Genomic DNA, 18,090 nt, shown 5'->3' on the forward strand with positions numbered 1-18,090 from the left:
AGTTAAGTTTTCCCAACACGAATGTATCTTTATTGCTAATCGTGTTATATTAAGGCACGCCATCAAAATTAGTTAAGGCCTGATGAAACAATAATAAAAAACACTGAGGCGTTCATGACAACCTTGGAATTATACTGTCAAAGCCAGTTAGTATGAGAACAAGCTGTGTTTTGATGCTACACGTGAGCTTTAAATTAAATGATCAGCTTTCACGAGACACAGGAAGCTGAGAGGCCGGAAAGAAATTGATTTCCTTTTCATTTTTAAGCGTTACTCTCCACAATCACAAAGCTGGGCAAGCTTACAAACCGGAAGAAATCACTGCTGTCACATAGACACCGACGACGGGTGGTGGTGGGTACTGTCTGGGATTGATTTCCTTCACACTTAGTTTGCGTTAGCTGGTGTTGCTAGCAAACACGGCTAGTAAATTGTAAAACAGGGATATGTGTGTGTGATTTTATTAAGACAAAGTGCATTTCCAGTTTCTATTCTACCTTTAATGCGCCTATGTATTATTGTTCAGCCTTTATGTTTGATTTGTTGTCCAGGATAGCCGAAACCGGGTATGATTCAGGTTCTGACCAATGATAGTGCTTTTCGTGAAAGATCCCGCCTTTCTCAGTAGACCAGACACATTAATCGAACGCACTTCCTGGCTCTGAACAGACAAAAGGGGTAGTTAAGGTGGTTTTTATAACATTGGTAAATACACGAACCTTCGGCTTTATTGTGTGCATTTTGCTCATATAATATATCTTCCTCTGTGTTTATGTTCCTTTTTTCCTAACCGACGGCGCAGTGTTTCAGCAAAATGAGCAGCTTTACTATTTACACATCTTGCATTTACAGATCCACCTTAACAAACCGATGTCAGCTTTCATGCAGGATTTTTTTTGCATTGACGTCAACTGCATACAGCACAAAACAGAGGCTTTCTTCATATTTCGTATGCTAGAGTCAGAATATGGATAGATAGGCAGATGATGGTAGCTGTTACAAAGCAATCTGACTGCGACAACTGCTGATTTATCTCTCATCATATCGAAGGAGACACTGTGTCCAAGGATAACCGCAGCACGACCACCGGTAAAGAAATGACACATTCATTCTTTTTATTGCTGCTGCAGCAGCTGATAGCTGCTGTTATTCAAAAGAGTGGGGGTTGGGGTTTCCTCAGATCACATAAGAACTCTGGTGTATGAATAGAAACATCTTTCTGCTGAAGAGTGACTACAGTGCAGCATTTGTGTGGCCAATAAGATGCTCATGCTCTGTCACGGAGCCACAGAGCTTTTGTGTGGATCCCAGCCAAGGTTTTAAGGCAGAGGCAGGAGAATAGACACAAGTCTGGGATGATCTGGACTAATGTTCTTACTGTTTTAACTGCTGTCACATCTGTCTTGGCCGCCTGTGTATACATGTCTCAGTTTGCAGCATTGCCCCATGTTATCCCCCTGAGTATGAGAGCAGATTGTTCCCTCTTGGTGTGTTTTTATGGTCTATTTTGTTTTGGAAAATTGGACCCAGAGCTCAGCTGCCAGGCTGCTCTGATGACATTTGAGATGGTGTTCAGTGGAACAGTGGAGAGTGTTTAGTTGAAATAGTATCTCAGAACAGATGATAACATTGTTATTTAATGCTGATGCATGGTCTGTGTACATACGATCATGTGGAATCAGGATCAATAATATATTGTTGTATTTCAGGCTTGAGCATTGCACTTCTTGGACTTCAAACAGCTGACAAAATGCTGGTGTTTGCATATTTTTTTGACACAAAACTATGTTTGTATTCACAAACTTTAAAAATAGAATTAGATTAGTTTAGTTTGATCACCCATGTATCATGTCCCATGCTGTACACAGTCAGACCACATGAAAACCACTGTAGTTTAGCAAACAAATGGAGAATAAGGAAAACAATGGAAAGGAGAAACAAATATAAATTTGCTGTGTGTGGTGGTTTGGGATGTGTAGGGCGTTACACACATGCATTGTTTAGTGCATTAAATGGATATATTAAGGTGTGTGTGTTTTTGTGTTGGTGACATTTGAGCATGGCGTGTAGATGGCACGTGACATGTAAGGTTTTTGAAGGAACTGGACTTCGTGTGAGGTCACCTTGGAGACATGATGTTAGAGGGTGGTGTGTGCTTCCAAATTTAGTGAAGGGCCACACCCGTAATCTGGGCTTCATTCTTTCTTAATAAAGGTCATATTGGGGGCAGGTTCAGCCAGTGAGCTTCTGCTCATATGCCTGATCCTCTGTGCTCAAAGCATATCACGGCATCAGTTTCAGTGTAGTCTGTTTTTGGACTGTGTTTTTCTAATTTTGTTTGGTGCATCCTGAATATTCAACAGCCTCTAAGATGCTGCGTGATGACAGTTATGCAACATTCTGAAGTGTGCTCTCTTTTCAAGAGCAGGGTGGGGGGGGGGGGTTCACAGCTTGTTCTGGTGCGAGTCAGGACTAGACAAAAACAGTAGATGAAGACCTCATACTAATTCCTGTTTAACTAATAATGTCCATCTCTTGGCTCTCTCTTGTCATAGCGAGATCTAATCTGCCATGACACTGAATGTCAAATAACCAGGCCAGCTGTCCTACTGCACTTTGTAACTATACTCAGATTACTGTCATGCTGATAGGGTTTCCTGTCACAGCTGACAGGATGAGTACAAATGCTGTATGATAGGTACAGCGATTGCTCAGGACACCTGTCATAACACTATCCTCGCTGCAGATAATATAATCCAACAAGACTAAGACTGCTCTGAACATAAAATAAGATGTTAGAGTAATGACATAATTAACTGACATAAAAAATGGATTCTTTATGTTTCAGTTGCCTAGAGTGCGGCCCAGGCACGAGCCCACGACCACCACATCCAGCACCATGATGGAAGGGGGCATGCAGCTACTGAACCGTGATGGCCACAGCATCTCACACAACTCAAAACGCCACTACCACGACTCCTTCGTGTCCATGAACAGGATGCGACAGCGTGGCTTGCTATGTGACATTGTGCTCCATGTCTCCAACAAAGAAATCAAGGCGCACAAAGTGGTGCTGGCATCCTGCAGCCCCTACTTCCATGCTATGTTTACAAGTAGGTTGTTTAACTTGTTTGCTGTGTGGCCAGCCTGTTTTTATTTTCTCCCTGAAATCCTTGAAGATCAGCATGTGGCATGGCTCAGCTATTTCCAGCTATGACTCAAACTGCACATTTCGCTCTGTTGTTCGAGTTTGGAGGCCAGAAATGTGTGTATGTGTGTGCAGTGAACACCACTTCATCCTTTCAGCATCAAAGCTTCCTTCCTCTCGTTCTTTTGTCTTGTCACAGGTGTTGAGCGAGTCTTGGATTTCCTCCTGACACCAGACCCTAGTAGTGAGGGTACAGTGTGTCTGCAGATAGTCAGTTGTCTAGAGAGACGAAGCTGCTAGCCTTCCAACCAATTTTATTCTTATGTTATGGTTAGGTGTCAAAGGGTAGAAGAAAAATATTTGTCTGTTTTTGCAGAACTCCTACAGTACAGTACTTTTGCAGGAGACTTCGGTGGGCAAGAGCATATGGAGTCAGGAATTTCGAAGAGTTAAAACAACTGATTAAATGGACAGCACCCTGTGGGCTTTGCTGGCATTTGGCAGCAGTGCTGTATACATTAGGAGATGCCGCGTGTCAGCATGATTGAATAGGGAGGCAATTTTATCATCGGGACTTCACATGTAGGAAAAATTGAACTGCTCTCTTTCTGTTTGCTCATTCAGACGAGATGTCAGAGAGTCGTCAGACCCACGTGACCCTTCATGACATCGATTGTCAGGCTTTGGAGCAGTTGGTCCAGTATGCCTACACAGCAGAGATTGTGGTCGGAGAAGGCAATGTGCAGGTATAGTAGATGTTTAAGACACACAGGCACAACAGTTAAATTACATTTTCAGTGTGACCCTGATTTTACCTGTAATCATACTCTATCTAGACGCTGCTCCCAGCAGCAAGCCTGTTGCAGCTCAATGGGGTGCGGGATGCCTGCTGTAAGTTCCTCCTCAGCCAGCTGGACCCCTCCAACTGCCTGGGAATCCGAGGCTTTGCTGACACACACTCCTGCAGCGACCTGCTCAAGTCGGCACACAAGTATGTCCTGCAGCACTTTGTGGAGGTGTCCAAGACAGAGGAGTTCATGCTGCTGCCTCTGAAACAGGTAGGGGTGACACTTATTCTGTCTCTTACTGTCTCTCCTAACAGTGCTTTAAAGAATGTTTAATTGTTAGCATATTCACAGCTGGAAGTAAGCAATTGTTGGTATATCTGTCTACCAGTGATAGTGGTAACGTATGGATGTGTTGTTAGTCATAAAAACATGGTCTTTGAACACCTCTGCCCTGTAGACATCCCCTGTCTAGGCCTCATATTAGTTAACTTTAAAATGTCAATTATAATGTATTCAGCGCAGATAAAATTGATCACTACACTACATCTTGATTAATCCAGCCAAATGCTGAGACTTAAGCAAAAACACAATGAACACACACTAGTGTTAACAGTTTTTCTTCACTCGTAAGAGCACAGTTGCCTTTGTCCACACCAGTCATGGTTTTCACCATTGACACTCCCAGAGGGAGGTGACCATGGGTACACGGCTGTGTTTTTAACATTCGTGAGAAAGCTCTCTTTCTTTCCTCCTTATTGCAGTAAGCACCATCTCTAACAGTTTTATCATGCCACTGTGCAACCATGGACTACCTCATCTGGCACGACAGCTTAGCCAGACTATCACTTATTCATCAGCAGGCCTCAGCAGTGGCAGCATCATGGTTTCTGTCCTAAAATTGGTAATTAGGCAAAGCCGGTGACATTTTCACAGCTGCTGTTCTGTTTATAGAGCCAACAGACACTGTTTGCTCCTATGGGACATCAATAAAGGTTTCTATGTGTGTTCCAATATATTACTCTTACCAAATTTTGGAAGAAACTGAGCCTTAACAGTCATCCATTTGCTATACCTACTCATCCTTTCACAGGGTTGCTTTTCCCAGTTGGCAAATCTCTAAAGGTGCTTTATCAGTCCTAGGATTTTTACTGTCTAGGAACTTCCCACATTTAAATACATAGCATAACTAAACCCATTAAGGAGCTTATGCCATTAAACATTCTGATATATAGAATCCAAGATGGTCTCAAATTCATACTGAATGTTTTCCTCTGCAAAAACGTTCAAAAATGCTAAGAGTTCAATGGCTAAAAATCTGCATATTCTCTGCATATTAAATGATCTTAAAACAAAAACCTGCCATACCATGTCAGGATTCTGCAACAATCAACCACCAGCATCACTGATGATGAGAGTGAAACACTGAGCTTCACTCTGTCCCTGGCCTTCAAAGCCCTGAGACAGAATCTGCAGTGTGTGGGCACAGTCCATTAAAACAGTGAAAGTTAAGCTGCATAAAGGCAGATTAAATATAGCCCATTTTCTTCTTTTATATTCTTCTGTGTTTTTCCTTTGGCTCACCGCCCCATTCCGTCTGCAGCTGTTCCGTGGCTGTCATACAGTAAATCTGCACAAGATCTGGATTTACGCACTGGCTGCATTAAAGGACTGAGCTCACACAGCTGTGAAATATGCCCCATATTTCTTTCCATGTTCTGTGACAAAAGTGACTACCCTTCACTGATGCAGCTTCACTACATAATATTTTGTGAACAACACGCACTGATCACTGTGCACAGTCGTTTATGCAGCGTTTGTATGCAGAGGACTGCAGGGTGGGGCTACAGCAGCAGCAGTATTTCTCTGTGTGACCATGGAGTCTTTACCTTGGAGGCTGCTAACTGTTGCCCTAATCTGACCAGGGAAGACGGCAGCAACAGCAGCAGCAGCAGCTGGCTGCTCTGGTCCTACCCAACCCTGCCAGCTTTGGTTTGATGTGGGAACAGTGCCAGGCAGCCTCTCAGACTGCAGCATTTGTGGTGCCACAGATATACACAAGAAGTGCCAACTTAAATATATCACAAACACAGAGACTGTATAGTACTGTATCTGTGCATGTGCAGTGTAAAAGATTCTGTGTGGCAATCATTTTGACGTACATAAATCTAGGGAGAGAGGGGAGCGCATGAGGCAGCAGTGTAGCAGAAAAAGTACAAAATAGAAGAATTAATATTTTCTGTGACCATTAAAATTTACTTTTTATGTCTCAACATGCAGTTTTATTGTCACTTTTTTTTCAATTTTTCTGCCTCTGTAGATACTATCTGGTCGTTGAGGTTGAAATAAAGACACTGGGTTGTACTTGTAATTCACAGTATAACATTACTCAGCCCATCTGCTGTGTCCTGTTTATCCAGGTTCTGGATTTGATCTCCAGTGACAATCTAAACGTGCCATCTGAAGAGGAGGTGTACAGAGCCGTACTGAGTTGGGTGAAACATGATATAGACGGACGCAGACAACATGTGCCTTGGGTACATCTTTTCTCTTCTTGCTCATTTAGCTCCATCACAATGTTACCACTCCCCTTGATCCCTAGCTCGCCAACTTCCCTCTATCTTTTCTCATCAGCTGATGAAGTGTGTGAGGCTTCCACTACTCAGGCGAGACTTTCTGATGAGCAACGTTGATACAGAGCTTCTTGTGCGTCACCACTCAGAGTGCAAGGATCTGCTTATTGAGGCTCTCAAGTACCACCTGATGCCTGAGCAGAGGGGGGTCCTGAGCAACAGCCGAACGCGTCCGCGACGGTGTGAGGGTGCCAGCCCTGTGCTCTTCGCCGTTGGTCAGTGTGCACCTGAAGGTACCCATTAGGGTACTATTAAACCAGACACATTTATCACGTTTGTGTTTGATGCCACTGATTGGGTGTGAAAACAGTATTTTAAGAGGGAATCATGATCTCTTAAACCTGCTTGTTCACACTCACTAACATCTATGAGGACTTTCACTATGCCTGACATTAAAGCATTTCTTCCACTGTGTTTGTTGTTCCCAGGTGGTGGCAGCCTCTTTGCCATTCATGGAGACTGCGAGGCATATGACACCAGGACAGATCGCTGGCACATGGTGGCATCCATGTCCACTCGTCGGGCACGGGTGGGTGTGGCAGCCATTGGAAACAGGCTCTATGCTGTTGGAGGGTGAGTGGTTGGAGGATGGTAAATGTAGTGTTGACCCTTGGCCCAAAATCCAGGTAATTTTACCCTGTACTTCCTCAAAGATTATGCTGTATGATTAAAAAAACTAAACCTGAGAGGAAGCTTTGGTTTAGTTTTTCATCATACAGCATTCTTGTTTAAAGCAGGTGGTGACAATATTGATGATCATTGTGAGACTGTTTTAGTGTACTTCACATTCTGTTTTTGATCTACTATGCCAGTTACAATACACATATAACAAATGTTGGATTTCAAAACAGCTATCAAAAAGAAGAAACTGACCTATTGTACTGGCAACTCTCTCTAAAAAGAGAAGTACAAAGTAAAATAAGGAAGCTGAAACGTAAACACAAAGACAATGCCGAATATAGCAGTGAAGAACTTAGAGCAGCCTGGCAAGGTATTAAGAACATAGCCTTACTCGACTCTCTCAAATCTGTTTAGATCTTGGCCAGATTCCTTTAATCTAGGAGTTGTCAATCATCATCCCTATCCTCAGTTCAAAGGGAAAACTTGATTCCATGCTTTGCCTTTCAGCCTTACAAAGGTGTGGACTGGAGCGTGAATAACTTTAGTATTATACTTTGTAGAAATATCCAGAAAAAAACCAGGTGCTCATGCAGGACTTACATCGCAGATTTTGTCCTCTGCTTTTTCCAAAATGTCATGTCTTGATTGAAAGACTTCTTATTTTAATCTTCCAGACCTCAGTGTTTCTAAAACGAATGAAATGATTATTAACTTCAGACACAATGCTAAACACAAAGTTAGTGAGCTTGGTTTAATCCATGAGACTTTGGTGTAACAGCTCACTCACTAAGCCTTCTTCTTTAGAGGCCTTTTTTAACTTATCCTTGCATTTTTATATTCAATGAGTGATGATCCAAGACAACGACACACGTACCTTGATTCATTACTATCTAAATCTCTTCAGGTATGATGGCACCTCTGACCTTGCAACTGTGGAGTCGTATGACCCGATCACAAACTCCTGGCAGCCTGAGGTTTCCATGGGAACACGGCGTAGCTGTTTAGGTGTAGCTGTCCTGCATGGCCTGCTGTATGCTGCTGGAGGTTATGATGGAGCTTCCTGTCTCAATAGGTACACACAGAATCTTTGGTTTATGAATCCTCAACAGTTTGCCACTGAATTATCTGCTTGTTGTATCTTGATACTGTTTTCTTGTCCCGGGTTTATTTAAATTGTATTTTTCTTTTCTTTCAGTGCAGAGCGCTACGACCCTCTGACCAGTACGTGGACCTCAATAGCTGCGATGAGCACCCGTAGGAGATATGTTCGAGTAGCAACCCTGGGTAGGAAACTGCTAGAGAACATAATGTTCTAAACTGTATGCTTACATTTCACTTTCTGAATTCAAGAAGGAGTTGCCACCTTGTTATGCAACTACTAATATTTACATTGTCTGTGTTTATACCTTTTCCCCTCCAGATGGTAGCTTGTATGCAGTGGGAGGTTACGACAGCTCCTCACATCTTGCAACAGTGGAAAAATATGACCCCCAGGTAAAAGACTGTTAAATTTATCATCAGGATAACTCGCCCGTTGCCAGCTTATCTACAGAAGAATCTGAAGTATATTAACAAGTCTGTTGATTTGTTTAAACAGAGCAACACATGGACAGCCATTGCAAACATGCTGAGTCGGCGCAGCAGTGCCGGCGTGGCCGTGCTGGAAGGCATGTTGTATGTTGCAGGAGGCAATGATGGCACCAGCTGCCTGAACTCTGTGGAACGGTTCAACCCCAAGACCAACACCTGGGAAGGAGTGGCACCCATGAACATACGCAGGTTAGCCAGCAAGCCAACCATTTCAGTGTCAGGCTGTAGACAACTGAGGAACAATGGGGGACATTTCTGATATTAATAAGGAAAAAGGTTGTAGTCAAATATATTTCTGATTTATAACTATACAAAGTGGGAAAAACAAATGACCTGGGATAAATCCAGGGACTTTAATTACATGAGACACCTCAGTCACCTGAGTTATCAGAGTGACCCAGTTCTGCTCTTTCATCTATGGGACTGTGACTCACAGCAGTGTAATGAGCAGCTGGCAAACAGCTCCTGGAAGGAGAAACACGGCGCACAGAGGAGAGTGTCTGTCCAAAAGGTGGCGATAAAAATTAATCCCAGTATTGATCACGGCGTTACAGTGGCTCGCGCACATTAAACACCGGGAGACGGGATGTATTATTGCATCCACACGTTCATAAAAACTACTACAGTCAGCTACACTAACCTTCTATCTATTGTCATGCTATACGCCCTCTTCCCTAAACATTATCAGCTCGTTAAGCCAGGTAACCATGACTGTGCACACAATTTGCAATACAATTGCATTGTCAACCTGTGTGTGACGTGTGCTGCGTAGAAGGGCCATATGCACACACTTCTCGCAGAGTATGGTACCTCCATGCCAAAACGAACTATTTTTTTTTACTCTTGCCACCCGTGGAGTGAGTTCTCTGTTCTCTGTTCTCTGTTCTCGTGGAGTATGGAACAGCCTTCATCATGTTGAAAAGACTTCAGCAGAGACTGTCCAGCGTTATCCTTTTTTTGTTCTTCCTAACAAACATGACACATTGCTGAAAGGAGATGAAGCACAGAGCAAGCTTCACTTTTGCCATAAAACTGTGGGGCTTTCTATATGGAGGTTGCCAAAAGGGTTCCCTGGCTCTAATCATTTTGCATTGTGGAAAAATGTACTGTTCAAAGTGAAGGATTCAGGCAATGTGGATGTTATCAAATGATATAATTTCCAGAGCAGCCAGTGTTTTCTTATTCTTCAAAGATCAGAAACGTGTTTTGCAAGTGATTATCAAAGCAGGCGTGTATGTGTGCACTCCCACGCAGTGTATTGTTACAAGATCTACATTTAGGAGGGAGACTTGGAGATGCAGACGTCTTATATTTGTAATCACATCAGCAAATTCATTTGTTCCCAGAGCTCTCACACACACGCACACACTCACACGGTAAGACACTATATTGTAGGAGCAGGAAAACCTGAGAGTTGACTGTGCAGCACCATGAATAACCCATGGCATTCATCAGCTGTGTGGCTTTTGAGTGCTTTTATTATCCTGTTGCTGGGAGGCTCTATTCACACTGTTTAAAACCACTAATACATCAACATTTAACCTAAAGTGTAAAAATAGTTGAAAAATGGTCTATCGTCTCTCTTTTATTGTATCTGTGAACAAACCATTAACTTTTCCACATATCGTTTGCTATGATTAACATTGACACTTCTTCACTGGCTGTGTGTAATTCATTGTTATTGTCCATCCATAAGCAACCTATATCTCATGACCTCTTGTCATCTTTCCATGGATTTTAATGCCGTTCTTGAGGAATGTTCTTGTTGTAGCCATGCATGTTGTGAATGTATGCTCCAGACTGGATCCAGCTTCCTCTGTTGGCCTTCTGTCATTAATCCAGGACATAGAATAGATTGCATAAAGAGTACTATTCTTTCTAACATACATTATTTTTCCAAAACATCAGATACTGAAATGAGCCTTTTCTCCTTCTAGGAGCACTCACGACCTGGTGGCTATGGATGGCTGGTTATATGCAGTGGGAGGTAACGATGGCAGCTCCAGTCTGAACTCCATTGAAAAGTACAACCCACGCAGCAACAAATGGGTCGCAGCCTCTTGCATGTTCACACGGCGCAGCAGTGTGGGTGTGGCAGTGCTGGAGCTTCTGAACTTCCCTCCGCCCTCCTCACCCACCCTATCAGTTTCCTCCACCAGCCTATGACACGGGGTCACCGTTTGGCTGACCTCAGCCTCTGCTGCTACAACCCCGACTAGCTCTGGGAAGAGACGCAACTGCTCCGTTTAAAATGAGGAAGACGAGGGAGAGCAAGTGTACAGGTAAATGTAAACAGAGGAGAAAGGAAGGCGTGATCGAGGTTCTCAGCTTCACACAGACTGCTTCAGAATTATTGGTAGTGTTGGTAAAGATTATCCAATCGTTTAAAACCACAGGACAATAACAAAGAAACTCAACTAACAGGCAAATAAGTCATTTTTTTGGTGCCAACTAACCCTACTCACAATCTGGCTGCTGTTTACCATATTGCCATTAAGTCTGAAAGCCTGACGCTCCACTGTACAGAGGACAAAGATATTTCTGGGAAAAGATGTGTTAACATTGTCCAATCTCTCCACATTTTTTCTTTTACCACTCAAGTGTTTGACACACTTCTCATGAAATGTGGTGAGCTCCTTAAACCTGTTGTGTTTTCAGTTTGATGTTGTTCTCTGCTGCAAGGTTGTTTTTTTTTTTTTTTGATGTGAGGACTTTTGCAATAATGTATAAAAAAAGAGAAACTGAATGATTTTACTTTTGGAATGTAGCTTTTCACTGGTTGCACCATGCATGTTTACGCACTGGCACTGACTCCCAATGAGAAGGGGTGGAGAAAAAAAATCTGTAGTGCTGCTATGCCACACTAGGTGGCAGTATTGGCAACATTACAAACCATAGCCACACTGCAAGAAAGCATGGTCACCAGCAGCATTAAGCAAGGCCCTCAGAACTGTCTAATTAGTTTGGATCTCTTTTAAAAAAAATAAATAAAAACAGAGTTATATGTATTTATAAATATGTATAAATTAATATATTCTGTTTGAAAGATCTTTAGAAGAGAATACAGATTCAAGCTATTTATAAGAGTGTTTTTTATGTTGTATTTATTTTAGAGGTGCAAATTGTCAATAGAAATGACAAAGAGAATGTCTAAGTGTGAGAGACGGTTACAGTTGTATGAATTTCCTGGTCATAAGGAGGACGGAGTGTTGCATTTTGATATGCAGCATTTCATGTGCATTTCTTAATGTTTTTTCACTGCCACAAGCATGAACTCATATGACACTGTGCTTCATGTCTGCTACATTTGTGAAAGAGCCTTCAGTTGCTTGCAGAGTGACTCTATATTGTCTTTAATCCAACAGTTAATTAAAAAAACATGGACATTGAGGATATTGACATGACAGCTTAACTGACATTAAGGCAGCGTGTTTATCGGCAGTTGACACTATTGAGTTGTTGACACTTGGTGCTGCCATATTCCCTTTTAAAAATGTACTGGTTTCTTGTTTTATTACCTCATTGTTGAAGTGGATCCAACTCTGTTTCAACAACAAAATAGCACTATCCCACTAATATACTGGCTATACAACATGTGGTGGCTGATTTGGGAATGACACCTGCATTGTCTAAAATCAATGGATCCCTTTAACTCAATTATGAGTCAGTACCTGGGTTCAGTTCATGTGTAGTGCAGTGATATCATTCCAAACTTCTGAGAAGTTGTCTTTTCTCCTTATTTAATATTAAGGATTTTGTTGATCCACTTCTGTTTGTCTAAAATTACTTTATGTTTCAATTATGTGTATGAGCAGGCGCTCTAGAATTGGAGTTGCAATGACCTTATAAAGATGCTGTTAGTGTTAAAGTTGTGAGTCAGGAACAGACTTAAAGACAAAGGTGCACAAATTCTATGGATCAAAATGTAAATAGAAAGAGTACTAAGTTATCTCAAACCCATTTGTGCAATTTTAATGTGACTGTAGCTCTTTTTAGTTTGTGTTTAATGTGGTGATAATTGTTTATTTATGATATGTTTGTTATTTATATTGGACTTTAATATTTTGCACTATTGCGAAATGGAGCAATACTATACACTTTAAAAAATTAAATAAATATGTTAAATATGCTGATTCCTTGATGAGTCTGAACACACACACTACATGTTATGTTGCTAACAGAGTTTGTTGCTATACACAGTTCCTTGGTACCTTCCCAACATACTCCTCTTTCACAGTGATCTAAGCCAACAGCTGAACACTCTCACTTTACCCTTCTTGACCTCAGTCACATGGCATTTACACCTGTGGCTGCCTCTGCACACCCACACACACACAGTCTCATGAACCCCTGCTCCTAAAACACATACAAATGCAGGCCAAATATACACAATGCAGAACACCTACAGTTTATCTATTTATATTGGTTCTGTGGCACTATACACACAGGAACATGTCATGATTACAGATACTACATAGATCACTTAGGTTCATTTTCATACTTTGATATATGCACCATATATCAGTGTGCTATGTTGTTTTTTAGCCTGCAAAAACCAAAGAGTTAACAGCAACAAGTCAGGCTCAGTATTTCATGGACAGTATATAAAAAAGAGTGTATTAACTTTTACCAACAGGACAAACAATATGATAATAACAACAAATATTAACACTAACAGAATTGTTTATATTGAATATGTCATGGATTACTGTAGTTTGTATAAAACTTTGTGGACATATTAGTTTTCACATAAAGTGATAGATAAGATAAGATGCAGTTAAGTACAGAATATAAGAGTATAAGTGTCACTAAAATCCAATCAGAATACAGTACACAGTATGAGTACAGTATTAAAGTGACTTTCTACCCAAATTAAACACCTGTGTTACCTTAATAAATGTCCAATTATATCATATTGTTAACAACAAATTAATGATTGCTTATTCCTTATGAAGGAAAGCAAAAGCAATCATAATTCTGGTATAAAGTCCTTCTTTAAATTCTTATATATCAACATGATGCAGGGATAGCTTTAGTAGTGTGACTGTAGACACACAATGCTAACAAAATCCACTTTTTGCTTTATAAATATGTTCGAATAAATGTGATAAAACACTGGATTCAAGATATATCTCTATTCAAATGCACCAAAGCTACAATTCACAGCCACTATTTTAAAACAGATAGCTGCCTGCTCTTTTTTAAGTTTTTCATGAATGTGCTCACTCTAGAAAGGCTGCTGCAGCTAATCTAGGGGTGGGGGGGCAACCTTTCCTACCAGCATTTCTACCACAGCAGCCTTTGCTCTTTCCCCTGGTGTCAGTCTCTGCATGGCCATTATCAGGCCATGAAGATGCTGTCACTGCACCTACCGTGAAGTACCCATCCACTTTTTTACCTGCTACATTACAAAAGACTAATCTGTAATGTAAAGTCAATCTTATCCAATTATTTATGACTGTGGCATACAACTAATGGCAGTGTTCAGACTGATATAATGTGAATGCTGACAACAGCAAATGGTGTGATGCAGTCATATAGTGAAATGAAGTATGAAATGATCCTGTCGTGGTTTCTGCACCTTTATCATTACAGCATTTGCACATCGTTTATTGTAGATGTGTAGAGTTGTTCATATTGTTACTGCCCACACTGTGTACTGTAGATTTTATTTTTTATTTGTAATTTGTAAATTGCTCTTCAATGTCCTCTTATTTTAAATGAAATGCATCGTTACTTACGTACTTAGATAATTGCTAATAAATCAAGAAATACAGAACATTAGGGTTCATCTCAGCAAAAAGCTTAATATTTCTACTTGATTTTATTTTATTTATCGAATCAAACATAATTTCTAATTTATAGATTTAGTTATAATTTGTATTTTCCTCAGGTTTGTATCCAATTCAATCTGCTTTAATAGCTTTCAGTATGTGTCTCAAAAACAAAAGCTAAGGTGTACAGTGTATAGAAGTAATTTCAGCAAATTCAGAAATGCATCTAGTACACGTATTGAAGATACTCAGTCATCCAGGTTATTTTCATTCCAAAGATTGAAGCGAGGTATCTGGACTTGTACCTTTTTCCTGAAGACGTTTCGGTGCTCCTCCAAGCAGCTTCATCAGAACTGATCTTCAAGAACACTGTACAAGTCCAGATCTATCTAAGTAAACATAACATTACAAGTCACTATATTTTCTTGACAAAGCTAAAATGGCAGCTCAGTGTGTGTTAATCAGTACTTGGATTATAGGTTTAAGTAGTGCTAAAGATGACGAACCTTCACTGGCACGGCTTCACAGGCTTCATCATTGCTTCTTAATACGCCAACACTTCCAAAGTTTTTAAAACACCTATCCAACATACTCCTACATCCTTCTGATGTTTTCTATTGACTTCCAGCAAAGAAGAGTTTTCCAAACTGATAAAACTAATTTTCTATGTCTGTATACACATCTACTGAAGTTAGAATCTGTTAAAATGACTTTGACTGATCTCGCCATCAAAGCAGGGCCAGGCTCCAATTAAGATTCCTTTATGGTCGCCCCTTGTGAGAACTTTGGCACGTCAGATTCTCTGTAGGACACCTGATGTTGGGGGCCTCATATCCAGACTCCGTTTTAGTGGCCTGAGGTGTGACTTTAGCACCGCTCCTGTCACCTGCTGAGTCTGGATAAACACAAACGGGTGACTTCTCAAGGGGAGAGCCAAAGTTCAACCCACCACACAAGGAGGGAACGTGACATCAAGAAAATGGATCTTTGTCTAGGTTTATTCTATTTGTTCATGTTTTATTTAGATGTAACACATCTAATAAAATGAGACATGCACAGACTAAAAAAAACTATAACTGCAGCTGTATTGTTAGGAAACCACTCAACATGTGAATACGAGTGGGAACAAATGAGTGGGCTGTTTGTCTTTCCTATCATACAGTGTTGCTTTTGGCAAAGTACATGGTATCCCCCCTTATACTGAGCAATGTGACAGACAGTGGAGGAGCAAGATCTACTGTAGTAAATTAAAAACGTATGGACCAGTTTGTCCACGGCCATGTTTAGCACATTGCACTCACAAGGCAAGGGAAGCCAACCACAAAAAACTGCATTACCGTTTTAGTAAAGACATTTAAATTTGAGAGTCAAACTAAAATAAAAATATGTTAAAAATTTGTTATTATTAAACTGTTCTGATGTTACACCTTACTCTATCTTTAGTGTAGACTGGAAGGCCCCTATAGAGATTTATGTTCATACTTTCACATTAACATAATTTTACACAGAAGAACATGCAATAGGATACATTAAACAACACAAGAGAAGGAATAAAAGGGAATCGAGGATGTATCAGCACTATCCACGACACATTCCACCTCAAGTGAAGTATCCCACAACAACAAATGTTTTCTTTAAGTTTTAGTGTAAGTGTATCAGAGGAAACTTATGTCCAGGATAGCACAGATGGAGAGACCAGTTTAACCAAGCTCACCTTGAGAACACAAAAGGAAGTAGAAGGTCTAGTAGTACTACAGTTGTATAGTTAAGACACATTATGTATGTTGTTTGCCCTACACTGTATTGGTACTTGTGCTTACATTGTTGTTGTAGAGGTGATATGATCAATGACACGTACCTATCAATATCTATAAACAGTCACTGTGAGATCACTTGTTTCATCAGCAACGTGGCTGGAAAAATAACACAAAATAAAAAGTTTTTTTTTTTTATTTAGAGCTGATTATTGGACCTGAAGTTGTGCCATAACTTCAGGACATATTTGTACATGTCTATCCTGGTCTATTCGCTCAGGGTTTTGTAATTGATGTGGCTTCCTTGTCAAGGGGTGGTAGATTTCGTTATTAGCAAAGACCAGATGATCCACCATACCTGAAACAGTAAAATAAAACTGAAACAACAATCCAGTCAAAAGCCCCTCTTTTCTCTTCCTTGTAATCCTGGCAGAAAGTTGAGTCACTAGTCTGGCTGCACATTAAGTTCATCTTCCTGATTTTTCCATGATGATTAAAAACCAGATTAGATAAGAAAGGTGCTCTTTATGTAAATATAAGTGATTAAATCACAGCTGAATTGATGCAGTGTATTCAGCTGAACTACGGTGTAGTAATCAGATTACATTTAACTAAAAAGGCAGATCAATGCCAGAACAATTCATAAATACATACATAAAAAAACATGTTTTGTATTTTAATGAACTTGTCCCTCTCTGTCTTACCATTGACATTTTAAAGACCCCACAGTCACATATTTAACCAAACCATTTGATTTAATTATTTAAACGACTCAAAGTTTAGAGAACAGTGTAGTACAGTATTTTGAAGGATAGAAGTGACAACGACTCTACAGTTAACAGGCAGATGACTGTTGGTGCCTCAGGCTGTATCCGTTTTAACAACCGGTTGAACCAGTCAGGATTAAACCGCAGCATTTACTTCATTTTATGACGCACAGACAATGACCTAATTAATGCGCAAACACAACATGATCATGAAAGTTTGATTCCTTCTTCTGATTAAGTCTGCATGTCACTGTCCAAGAAACCACCTTTGGAAAATAACATGTTCGCTGGACTGAGTCAGGAGTGTTGCAACCTCAAACCTGTTATTATCAGTAAAAGGTCAGTAAAAAGGCCCATATGATTGATTAACTTTGTATTGATACACATCCGATAGGTTAAAGCAATACACACACACAAAGGAAGACAAGCTTCAAATTTTAGATAGTTCTTGCAATTGCTTAAGCGAGTTTCACTTTTAGGTTGTGGATATTTCATTTAGAAGCAACATGCAAATACAACATGTTTGCATACGCCTCCTGCTTTATGTAAATTATAGTCATTCCACAGAAGACAGTCCTACAAAAACAACAGGGAGGCTTACTGTAATCTAACACTTCCCAGACACTTCAGTTACAAAATGACACTGATGTACTCAAAATAGAATACTTAAATCTGCAGGCATTTTCATGTCTGGACATGCCAGAAAAGTTCCCATCTTTCCCTTTGATTGACACACACCATCCCGTGTCTTTAGTGACCACTCATGGCAGTGGTGACCCAACAATGAGCTCCATTTGGCCCCTGGAAGGTGTGAAATGGCACACTTCTTTCCAGACCCCCTGCCTTTGTTGTAGAGATTGATTTAGCAGACAGAGGCAACTCACACAGAGTGTCAGACCTACTGCTTATTCACCACATACAGCCTGTGACACAGCCCCAAACTCCACCCCTTATACGTGGGCTCGTCTGACTCTACAGTCCTCACCCTGCCCTCCTTTCCCTCAGTTCAAGTCTGACT

The 18,090-nt window shown here is 40.7% G+C and overlaps 1 protein-coding gene across 3 annotated transcripts; it reads left to right on the forward strand.

Moving 5' to 3' along the window:
- The first annotated feature begins 156 nt into the window (after nt 1-156).
- klhl17 (kelch-like family member 17) lies at nt 157-12,910 on the forward strand. 3 transcript variants are annotated; one of them, XM_028409551.1, is made up of 12 exons: nt 157-354; nt 2,849-3,113; nt 3,773-3,894; nt 3,985-4,206; nt 6,354-6,470; nt 6,568-6,799; nt 6,995-7,139; nt 8,092-8,259; nt 8,383-8,471; nt 8,608-8,681; nt 8,785-8,966; nt 10,715-12,910. In XM_028409551.1, the coding sequence occupies exons 2-12, from the start codon at nt 2,900-2,902 to the stop codon at nt 10,941-10,943; spliced, it is 1,794 nt and encodes a 597-aa protein (XP_028265352.1). In that variant the 5' UTR covers nt 157-354; nt 2,849-2,899; the 3' UTR covers nt 10,944-12,910. The 3 variants fall into 3 exon arrangements, with proteins under 3 accessions (XP_028265352.1, XP_028265350.1, XP_028265353.1); XM_028409549.1 differs by lacking the exon at nt 157-354 and adding an exon at nt 652-1,089; XM_028409552.1 differs by lacking the exon at nt 157-354 and adding an exon at nt 652-1,089 and having other exon boundaries at nt 6,568-6,781.
- The last annotated feature ends 5,180 nt before the right edge of the window (nt 12,911-18,090 follow it).

This window comes from Parambassis ranga, chromosome 7, assembly GCF_900634625.1.
Source record: "Parambassis ranga chromosome 7, fParRan2.1, whole genome shotgun sequence".
Classification (NCBI taxonomy): domain Eukaryota; kingdom Metazoa; phylum Chordata; class Actinopteri; family Ambassidae; genus Parambassis; species Parambassis ranga.